Genomic DNA, 12176 nt, shown 5'->3' on the forward strand with positions numbered 1-12176 from the left:
TTTTGTGTATTCCACTAAAGAGCTATTATCGCGGATTTTTCTGGAATCACTAGAAATCTTCAAAACTATAGGCCTACTCGTATTCAAAACGGTATAAAACGGAAATGTACTGATGAAAAAACTAGGGCTGTCAGTTTATCGCGTTAATTAGATTCATTAATTACACAGCAAATTATCGCGTTATGAAAATTAACTCAAAATTTATTACAAAGAAAAATGTTTTTTTTTGTTTTGTTTTTTATCTCATTCATTCCATAAGAATGTAGAATACACATTTACAGATTTTTTTTTTTAATATGGTCCATTTGTATGTTCTTGGTATCTGATTCTAGGGACATCTATGGATCTCAGGGAATTCCCAGTGTCAGAAATACTGTGTCTGTTACTAGGCTTGAGTAAATTGTAATGAACCAAATGAGAATATCAATACATTTTTTTTTTTATCTTTGACTGTGAATAACACCATGCTCAAATTGACCAGACCTGAAAGATCTAAGCAAATTAATAGATGGAAGATGATTAAACAGAAGGTTTTGTAGATACAGTACTGAATTCTGCCATCCGGACACATGCAATTTGAAATATAATTATGGAATATAGAATATCAGGCATAAAATGGTTATGCGATTAAAATGCGATTAATTAGATTAATTAATTACAAATCCTGTAATTAATTAGATACATTTTTTTAATCACCTGACAGCACTAGAAAAAAACTATCCGTTTCGTACATGTTGACTGCAAGCAAGTCATTGATAAGCGACGGTTGTATTAGACACATAGCCATAATTTAAGATATAGTTTATGCGTTCGCAAATATCCCCGTCCTCTCATTGACTAAAGTGCTGGCACTCAAGCGATAAATAGCGCACCCCCTGCTGGCAATCAAAGTGTTAAAGGTCCCCAGATGTATTGGCCACACCACTGAGGTTAAAGGTCCCCAGATGTAATGGCCTCACCACTGAGGTTAAAGGTCCCCAGATGTAGTGGCCTCCCCACTGAGGTTAAAGGTCCCCAGATGTAGTGGCCTCACCACTGAGGTTAAAGGTCCCCAGATGTAATGGCCTCACCACTGAGGTTAAAGTTCAAGTTCAAGTTTCAAGTTTCTTTAATAGTTGTCATACAGAAGTACAGAATACTTTTGTACAAAATGCTTCTTACTGTTGCGCTCCAGAGACTGTGCATGACAAGATAAGTATGAAATAAAGACATAGTAAAAATTAGAAGTAAAAAAAGAGGTCACAGTGTTCAGTTTAGACATATGTACAATGTTCGTAGACGTAGTTACCATACAATATACAATACTGTGCAGTGTACTAATATACAATACTATATAGTACTATATAGTGCAAGGCATAAATGGACGAGGTGCAGTTTAGGTACAATTCACAGTAGGTGTACGAGTTGTAGTGCAAATCCTTTATCAATAAATATAAAGTGTAAGTGTGTTTGTGTGATCTAAAGTGTGGAGAGTGGGTGCTGCAGTGTGTTGTTTGTTTGAGTGAGTGTGTGCGTGTGGGTGTGTGTGCTGTGTGCATTTGATGGTTGTTGCATAGTGATTATTGTTCGTTTAGCGATTATTGTTCGTTTAGCAGCCTGATGGCCTGGGGATAGAAGCTCCTTCTGAGTCTTTCTGTGCTCGCCATAAGACTCCGGTATCGCTTGCCTGACGGCAGCAGTTCAAAGAGGCAGTTGTTCGGGTGGCTCGAGTCCTTAATAATTCTCTTAGCCTTCCCCTTGCACCGCTTGTTGTAAATGTTCTGGAGGGTGGGATAAAGGTCCCCAGATGTAGTGGCCTCACCACTGAGGTTAAAGGTCCCCAGATGTATTGGCCTCACCACTGAGGTTAAAGGTCCCCAGATGTAATGACCTCACCACTGAGGTTAAAGGTCCCCACATGTAGTGGCCTCACCACTGAGGTTAAAGGTCCCCAGATGTAATGGCCTCACCACTGAGGTTAAAGGTCCCCAGATGTAGTGGCCTCCCCACTGAGGTTAAAGGTCCCCAGATGTAGTGGCCTCACCACTGAGGTTAAAGGTCCCCAGATGTAATGGCCTCACCACTGAGGTTAAAGGTCCCCAGATGTAGTGGCCTCACCACTGAGGTTAAAGGTCCCCAGATGTATTGGCCTCACCACTGAGGTTAAAGGTCCCCAGATGTAATGGCCTCACCACTGAGGTTAAAGGTCCCCAGATGTAGTGGCCTCACCACTGAGGTTAAAGGTCCCCAGATGTAATGGCCTCACCACTGAGGTTAAAGGTCCCCAGATGTAATGGCCTCAACACTGAGGTTAAAGGTCCCCAGATGTAATGGCCTCACCACTGAGGTTAAAGGTCCCCAGATGTAATGGCCTCACCACTGAGGTTAACACATTGGGTGCCAACGATGAGAAATCTCGTTGTTGGCCGCCATGCGTTGAGTGCCCAACAACGAGTTTTCTCGTTATTTTCTCGTTTTTTCTTTTATTAGCGATATCCATTCATTTTTCATCCATCCAGCCTCACGTTATCATTGGGACTGGCTCTGACCTCGAAAAGGGCAAATACCGCCCCCTATCGTCTCCCGGATGGTATTGCACCCATTGGATTGGAGTCAATGGAAATGCATGAGAAAAAAAAACTCTGTATTCCACATTTTACTTCTGAGCCATGTAACCTGAGACTATTGCATTCATTGAGGCAACCGAAGGCAGCGTGGATTATCTGTTTCAACGTCTAACGTTGGATCAATAAACGCGATCGATATTTGGAATGGCGATCAGGAATTGGAATAATCTTTTTGCAGAACATCTGATCTGAGGTAAGGAATCTATTTTAACAGTATTGGGTTAATCAGAGTTTTTTTTCACAGCGTTCACAACGTGTCTCATATGTGTGTATGTGTGTATGTGTGTATATGACGTTAGCGCTGACCAGGTCATGGATAATTGATTTTTCAGCCCGCTTCTCTAGCGTGCATAAGTACACATATACTATCGATAATCTAGCGTTTATTTGAAAACTATTCATAAATAGGCTGAAAAATGACAACGTGTTTTGTGTATTCCACTAAAGAGCTATTATCGCGGATTTTTCTGGAATCACTAGAAATCTTCAAAACTATAGGCCTACTCGTATTCAAAACGGTATAAAACGGAAATGTACTGATGAAAAAACTAGGGCTGTCAGTTTATCGCGTTAATTAGATTCATTAATTACACAGCAAATTATCGCGTTATGAAAATTAACTCAAAATGTATTACAAAGAAAAATGTTTTTTTTTGTTTTGTTTTTTATCTCATTCATTCCATAAGAATGTAGAATACACATTTACAGACTTTTTTTTTAATATGGTCCATTTGCATGTTCTTGGTATCTGATTCTAGGGACATCTATGGATCTCAGGGAATTCCCAGTGTCAGAAATACTGTGTCTGTTACTAGGCTTGAGTAAATTGTAATGAACCAAATGAGAATATCAATAAATTTTTTTTTATCTTTGACTGTGAATAACACCATGCTCAAATTGACCAGACCTGAAAGATCTAAGCAAATTAATAGATGGAAAATGATTAAACAGAAGGTTTTGTAGATACAGTACTGAATTCTGCCATCCGGACACATGCAATTTGAAATATAATTATGGAATATAGAATATCAGGCATAAAATGGTTATGCGATTAAAATGCGATTAATTAGATTAATTAATGACAAATCCTGTAATTAATTAGATAAATTTTTTTAATCACCTGACAGCACTAGAAAAAAACTATCCGTTTCGTACATGTTGACTGCAAGCAAGTCATTGATAAGCGACGGTTGTATTAGACACATAGCCATAATTTAAGATATAGTTTATGCGTTCGCAAATATCCCCGTCCTCTCATTGACTAAAGTGCTGGCACTCAAGCGATAAATAGCGCACCCCCTGCTGGCAATCAAAGTGTTAAAGGTCCCCAGATGTATTGGCCACACCACTGAGGTTAAAGGTCCCCAGATGTAATGGCCTCCCCACTGAGGTTAAAGGTCCCCAGATGTAGTGGCCTCACCACTGAGGTTAAAGGTCCCCAGATGTAATGGCCTCACCACTGAGGTTAAAGGTCCCCAGATGTAGTGGCCTCACCACTGAGGTTAAAGGTCCCCAGATGTATTGGCCTCACCACTGAGGTTAAAGGTCCCCAGATGTAATGGCCTCACCACTGAGGTTAAAGGTCCCCAGATGTAGTGGCCTCACCACTGAGGTTAAAGGTCCCCAGATGTAATGGCCTCACCACTGAGGTTAAAGGTCCCCAGATGTAATGGCCTCAACACTGAGGTTAAAGGTCCCCAGATGTAATGGCCTCACCACTGAGGTTAAAGGTCCCCAGATGTAATGGCCTCACCACTGAGGTTAACACATTGGGTGCCAACGATGAGAAATCTCGTTGTTGGCCGCCATGCGTTGAGTGCCCAACAACGAGTTTTCTCGTTATTTTCTCGTTTTTTCTTTTATTAGCGATATCCATTCATTTTTCATCCATCCAGCCTCACGTTATCATTGGGACTGGCTCTGACCTCGAAAAGGGCAAATACCGCCCCCTATCGTCTCCCGGATGGTATTGCACCCATTGGATTGGAGTCAATGGAAATGCATGAGAAAAAAAAACTCTGTATTTAAACATTTTACTTCTGAGCCATGTAACCTGAGACTATTGCATTCATTGAGGCAACCGAAGGCAGCGTGGATGATCTGTTTCAACGTCTAACGTTGGATCAATAAACGCGATCGATATTTGGAATGGCGATCAGGAATTGGAATAATCTTTTTGCAGAACATCTGATCTGAGGTAAGGAATCTATTTTAACAGTATTGGGTTAATCAGAGTTTTTTTTCACAGCGTTTACAACGTGTCTCATATGTGTGTATGTGTGTATGTGTGTATATGACGTTAGCGCTGACCAGGTCATGGATAATTGATTTTTCAGCCCGCTTCTCTAGCGTGCATAAGTACACATATACTATCGATAATCTAGCGTTTATTTGAAAACTATTCATAAATAGGCTGAAAAATGACAACGTGTTTTGTGTATTCCACTAAAGAGCTATTATCGCGGATTTTTCTGGAATCACTAGAAATCTTCAAAACTATAGGCCTACTCGTATTTAAAACGGTATAAAACGGAAATGTACTGATGAAAAAACTAGGGCTGTCAGTTTATCGCGTTAATTAGATTAATTAATTACACAGCAAATTATCGCGTTATGAAAATTAACTCAAAATTTATTACAAAGAAAAATGTTTTTTTTTGTTTTGTTTTTTATCTCATTCATTCCATAAGAATGTAGAATACACATTTACAGACTTTTTTTTTAATATGGTCCATTTGCATGTTCTTGGTATCTGATTTTAGGGACATCTATGGATCTCAGGGAATTCCCAGTGTCAGAAATACTGTGTCTGTTACTAGGCTTGAGTAAATTGTAATGAACCAAATGAGAATATCAATACATTTTTTTTTTTTATCTTTGACTGTGAATAACACCATGCTCAAATTGACCAGACCTGAAAGATCTAAGCAAATTAATAGATGGAAGATGATTAAACAGAAGGTTTTGTAGATACAGTACTGAATTCTGCCATCCGGACACATGCAATTTGAAATATAATTATGGAATATAGAATATCAGGCATAAAATGGTTATGCGATTAAAATGCGATTAATTAGATTAATTAATTACAAATCCTGTAATTAATTAGATACATTTTTTTAATCACCTGACAGCACTAGAAAAAAACTATCCGTTTCGTACATGTTGACTGCAAGCAAGTAATTGATAAGCGACGGTTGTATTAGACACATAGCCATAATTTAAGATATAGTTTATGCGTTCGCAAATATCCCCGTCCTCTCATTGACTAAAGTGCTGGCACTCAAGCGATAAATAGCGCACCCCCTGCTGGCAATCAAAGTGTTAAAGGTCCCCAGATGTAATGGCCTCACCACTGAGGTTAAAGGTCCCCAGATGTAATGGCCTCACCACTGAGGTTAAAGGTCCCCAGAAGTATTGGCCTCACCACTGAGGTTAAAGGTCCCCAGATGTATTGGCCTCACCACTGAGGTTAAAGGTCCCCAGATGTAGTGGCCTCCCCACTGAGGTTAAAGGTCCCCAGATGTATTGGCCTCACCACTGAGGGCAAAGATCCCCAGATGTAATGGCCTCACCACTGAGGTTAAAGGTCCCCAGATGTAGTGGCCTCACCACTGAGGTTAAAGGTCCCCAGATGTAATGGCCTCACCACTGAGGTTAAAGGTCCCCAGATGTAGTGGCCTCACCACTGAGGTTAAAGGTCCCCAGATGTAATGGCCTCCCCACTGAGGTTAAAGGTCCCCAGATGTAATGGCCTCACCACTGAGGTTAAAGGTCCCCAGATGTAGTGGCCTCACCACTGAGGTTAAAGGTCCCCAGATGTAATGGCCTCACCACTGAGGTTAAAGGTCCCCAGATGTAATGGCCTCAACACTGAGGTTAAAGGTCCCCAGATGTAATGGCCTCACCACTGAGGTTAAAGGTCCCCAGATGTAATGGCCTCAACACTGAGGTTAAAGGTCCCCAGATGTAATGGCCTCACCACTGAGGTTAAAGGTCCCCAGATGTAGTGGCCTCACCACTGAGGTTAAAGGTCCCCAGATGTAATGGCCTCACCACTGAGGTTAAAGGTCCCCAGATGTAATGGCCTCACCACTGAGGTCCTGATGTGTTTATCTTAACACTTTGATGTCCACAGGAGAAATACAGAAGACAGCATTGTTAAGATAAGATAACATAAGATAACATAACATAACATATTCCTTTATTGATCCCTTTGGGGAAATTCGGATTCCACGAGTAGGTGAACAACGCAGAGGCACATTTCACCTAGTAATGAAGAAGAGAGGAGGGAAAGTAGGAATGGAGATAAAAAGCGAGGAGGAAGAGGAGAAGGAGGAAGGGTGGATAGTCAGATAAAAGGAGAGAGGTGGAGGAGTACCTGAGTCTGCTGGGGGATGTTCAGAAAGTTGTCCCGTGATCCGATGCCGACAAACCGGTTGGAAGCTGTGGAGCCTGGCGTGGAGTATGCTACAAAGAGAGAGAGAGAAAGGAGCATGCACACACACAACACACACACACACACACACACAAATACACAAAGCTCACAATATGGTTCGGAGGACCGTGTCATGATCATTACCTGCGCATGTTACATATGTTGTTTAGGAGGACTATAACTAGATAGTAACATGTCAAACCAAAACGTTGGAAGAGACTAGAGGCCAAGAAGAACCACTTAGTGGGTGAGTTGTTCCAAGTTTAACAGGAGGGATGGAAGATGGGTGAACAGATTCTCTCTCTTTCTAACAAGAGGAAGGCAGTAATAATCTGTGTTTCCAGGGGGACTGTATCTCCTGTCATACTTCTGCTCTTTATCCCAGATACTGGTCAGCAGCCCCCTATCCTGTGACTGTTCCAATTCTACAGTTGGGGAAGGGGGGGAGGGGGGTCATATAGGCTGCTTTCACTCCTGTCAGTTTGTAGGACTGCCCCCTCCTGGTCCACACACTGGCTGGTAGGGTCGTAGTCGACTGCAACTTCTTTGTAGTCATTTTCTTTTCTTTTCTTTGTGTGTCTTAATATGCTGAATGAGCTATCACTGACGATATGAACGCACGACATCACATTATCCACTAATTGGCACTAAATAATCTCTGGATATAAGGCCCCTCTGCATGATTGCATTATGTTGCAGAGGGACAACGGTGTGCAATTTGTTGTCGGACTATTCAATTAATCGACAAAATCATTAATAGCTTACAAAGAATTTCTTCAGTCGAGGACGGCTCTCAGTCATACTGAATGTGTGCTCAGAGCACATGGGAGCTGTGAAATCCCATGAAAGCTGAGCATATGTATGAGGAGACCAATGGGGGAACCAATGGAAGACCAATGAGGGACCAATGGAGGATCCATAGTATCAATCACTGGTGGCAACCAATGCTTCACGTAGAAGTCTAGGGTGAGAAGGACTCTATACAGTGTGGCACCATTCCAGATGCCACAGGATCAAATTTAGGGCAGTTATGCTTCACTGGACTCCAATATGGCAGCTGAGAAGAGCTTGGGCTGTGCTGGACTGTGCAGAGTGAGGCTGAGGGTATGTAGGGGTGAGGATGAGAGGTCTGGAGATTGAGACTGCATGAGTGTGAAAGTATGTATGTGTTATGTGTTTTATGCGTACAATTGACCCGACTCAAACCCTGCGCTCTTTTCTTGATCCTCCAATCACAACTGTTGCTTTCCTTTTGTCAGAAGAAAGCAACAGTTGTGATTGGAGCATCGAGGAAAGAGGGCAGATCTTGAGATCAATTACACTGTCAATCAAAGAGGGAATAAAATAGAAAAAAAAAGAAAAAAAAATTACAGTGAACACTGACTCGGGAGGAAAAGAGAGTAGGGGAGAGGATATTTATTTATATAGATGTGCATATAAATAAAGACATAAATAATAAGAGTAAGAGTTATTAAGCCAAAAGCTGTCGGGGGAGGGGGATGGGAGGAAAGTTTGGAATGACAAGACGAGGACGGGGGAAAAAAAGGTAACCAGGGGGAATGCGGCCGGGTTGCTCCGTCGTGTGCCCCTCTCCGTGTGCCTCTCCCATGGCCCGACTCTTAAACCACACCTGCCTAGGTGGAGCCCACCAACACCTCAGAGCCCCCCATGACACTCTCCCCACTCCCCCAATCTAGCACTAATTACACAGGCTTGATTACTTTTTATTGTCCATATTCACAGAGATTGGGCTGTTGTTGTTATTGTTGTTGTTATATTTGTGATTTCCATGTTTTTGTTGTTCTCAATTTTTAATTGTTGTGAGATTTGTGTTGAAGTGACAAGGGGATTGGGTGGGTAAAGTGGGGCATGATGTTTTTTTGGAGTCCACGCCAACTGCCCTAATTTTGTTCCCTTAAAAAGGAAAAATAAATAAAAGAGAAAAGAAACAAAGAAAGGAGAATATGAGAGTATATATCGAATAAAGAAAAGAAAACAGAAATGAGAGAAGGGGGTATATTGTGTTGCCGCTGTCACAGACAGACATGCAGAATCTCAGTCGATCAAAGGCTAGCGGCTATAGAGGCAACATACACAAACACAACAAACTATACTGCCTCCTGTGGTGCTAGCAGGAAACCCAACACCAGAGAGAAAGAGAGAGAGAATAAAAAGAGTCAGAGGAATGAAAGAGAGCAAGGAGGGGGGGGGCGTAAAGGTTGAGGAGGTGTGCAGAGAAATAAAACGAGAGAGAAAGGGAGAGTGAACTTCAGGGAGAGAGAAAGAGAAGAGTTTGAAAGGGGATCTCTGGTCTGGCACAGGCGTGGTGTTCTGCCTCTACAGGATGGCGCTGGTACACTACGGTACAGTCTAGATGGTACTGGAGGAGTACGGGAGGGTTGGTGGGGGCTGCTGAGAGCTCAGGAGCGAGAGGATCTGTTAAGAACGTCTAATGGTCAGATCTACCGGTAGGGTACCTACTTGGTTTCGCCTGGAATAGAAGGACAAATAAGCTATAATAACTACCCAGCCTATAGCAACATCGTTTGGTTTTGACTGGTCACTGGGGAGATTTGGGCAGTGATGGGAGTTTATTGGGGGGGAGTGGAGGTGGGGGGGGTGACTTACACGGAGATGCGGGTGAGCTGAGTCCGCCGTCGGTGGGCGAGCTGATGGTTTTAGAGTCGGGCATGGGGAGGGGCACAGGGCGCGCCACTGGGGGTGGCGGGGGCAGCAGGAAGGAGCCCGGCATTTTGCTCTGGCCACCTCCGTTAGGCTGCAGACGGACCACACAGACAGGGTGAGCAGAACACACCCGAGAGCGCGCACACACACACACACACACACACACACCCTGACACCACCCTGGGGGCCACTTACACGCACATTTACACGCTAATGCTTATTCCAACACAATCCACACACACACTGACACTATGCCCACTTACATGCACACACACTCATTCACTCACTCACGTACTCACACGTGTATTCCCATATGCCAACATACAAGCCACACACACACACACACCTGGGGAGCACACCAAACCAATAGATGAAAAAAAAAAAAAAAAAAAAATAAGCCTGTCGCACAGTTTTGCCGTAAAGACAGAGCTGGGGAAAGATAGTTGTGCAACTAATGGAGAGAAATTAGTGATACAGACTCTCAACACGCAAGTGAAGAAGAGGAGTGGGTCTCTGTACTGGGGAAGTTAAGAAAGTAATGTACTGAACTTAAAAAGGAGGAAAACGATGGAATGCGAAAAGTGAGAAGTGTGTATACTACTGTTTGTGTGTGTATGCGGGTGTGTGTTTTGTCTAAAGAGAGTGCCTTTAATGTGGGAAGTTCAGGGAAATAGGGAATGAAATAATAAAAGGTTTGGTGGCCCATGAGCTCCATCTCACATGTCATGGTAAAATGTACAGAACTATCAACACACCTCATCAGCTTAAATGCATCAGATAAACAGTGAATGTGTGTAAATACAGTGAGAGGAATCTACACTGGGTCACTAGAAGGAACACATCTATTCTTATGGGTTGCATCACTTTTTATACCCAATGAAATTAAACCTTACACTCATCAGAAGAGGTAGAGGTAGAAGAGGTAGGAGCTATGGCATCAAGAGGAAACAAAAGAATAATAATAATAGTACTAGGTTGCAGAACAACATATACACATATGCACGTACACAGTATATGCACGTCAGATATATGTTTTTTTCTCTGTGTGCCTATACTACACCAGTGTGTTGTTGTTGTTGACCTATCTCAAGCTCTGCGCTCTTTTCTTGATCCTCCAATCACAACTGTTGCTTCCCCAAAACAAAATGTGTCAGAGGAAAGCAACCGTTGTGATTGGAGGATCAAGAAAAGAGGGTAGGGTTTGACAAAGGCGCTAAAATCTCAGCCTATATTTCACTGTTTAAGAGGACATTTAACAACATCGGGCCCAAATACAAAAACTTGTGACTCTTTTAGAGTCAAATATAGACTGACTTAGCAATACTGTAGCTGTGTTGTTTTCTAAAATGTGTAATTTTTGCAATTTCTTTGTTTGTTGAAGAATTGTGTTTCCTTTCACCAAACACACCAACTACTATTATGAAATAGTCAAGATTACTATAGAAACATAGCATCTCTATGGTAAAACCACAAGAATACTAGTGATTCACCATACATTTGATTCATGTATTCCTGGTATTACTATCATTCATTTTCCACAATGGATACCAGGTCTGTATTTGTGGATATGGGTGTCATTCCTCCAGTATATAACTAGGTTGGTCACCACCGTAAAGTCCACTCACCTGTGCGCTGGGCTGGCCCGAGCCGTCGGCACACACAAACTGCACAAACTCCTTGAGCGGGTCCTGGTGGTGGTGGTAGCGTATGGTGGGGTGGGTGAAGTAGGGGCTGGACTGCTGGATGATGGAGGAGGAGGGGAAGTGCAGGGCTGATGCTGAGGCACGGGGACTCCCTGAGGGAAGGAGGGAGGGAGGGAGGGAGGGAGGGAGGGAGGGAGGGAGGGAGGGAGGGAGGGAGGGAGGGAGGGAGGGAGGGAGGGAGAACGAGGATGAAAAAGAGAGAGGGAGGGGGGGAGAGAGAGGGAAGGGGAGAGAGAGAGAGAGAGAGAGAGAGAGAGAGAGAGAGAGAGAGAGAGAGAGAGAGAGAGAGGAGAGAGAGAGAGAGAGAGAGAGAGAGAGAGAGAGAGAGGGAGGGAGGGGAGGGAGGGAGGGAGGGAGGGAGAACGAGGATGAAAAAGAGAGAGGGAGGGGGGAGAGAGAGGGAAGGGGAGAGAGAGAGAGAGAGAGAGAGAGAGAGAGAGAGAGAGAGAGAGAGAGAGAGAGAGAGAGAGAGAGAGAGAGAGAGAGAGAGAGAGAGAGAGAGAGAGAGAGACAATGAGGCTCATCCAACTCCATTTCAATTCAGGCACTGGGCACAGACATTCATTTTAAACAATACTCTGAACGATACGTAACTAAATACACTGACATCCTGACCTATATAAGGCACATGTTTTAAATGAGCTTCAGGAGAAGGTTGACTCTAGGCATATCATTGCACTGAAACAGGAGAGTTGACGTGACATTTCTCTAGGGGTTGACTGGCATTATCCCTGGCAACATCTG

General features: G+C 43.1%; 1 protein-coding gene across 1 annotated transcript in view; it reads right to left on the minus strand.

Moving 5' to 3' along the window:
- Window positions 1–12176, minus strand: part of nfixa (nuclear factor I/Xa) — an 89198-nt gene that overhangs the window by 7757 nt on the left and 69265 nt on the right. The window contains exons 7-9 of the mRNA XM_084318529.1: window positions 11355–11524; window positions 9673–9820; window positions 6988–7076 (exon numbers count right to left, since the gene is read on the minus strand). Of these exons, the coding sequence (XP_084174655.1) occupies window positions 6988–7076; window positions 9673–9820; window positions 11355–11524 (407 nt within the window). The remainder of the gene's footprint in view (window positions 1–6987; window positions 7077–9672; window positions 9821–11354; window positions 11525–12176) is intronic.

Source organism: Notolepis coatsorum (assembly GCF_963971535.1).
Source record: "Notolepis coatsorum genome assembly, chromosome: 7".
Lineage (NCBI taxonomy): Eukaryota > Metazoa > Chordata > Actinopteri > Aulopiformes > Paralepididae > Notolepis > Notolepis coatsorum.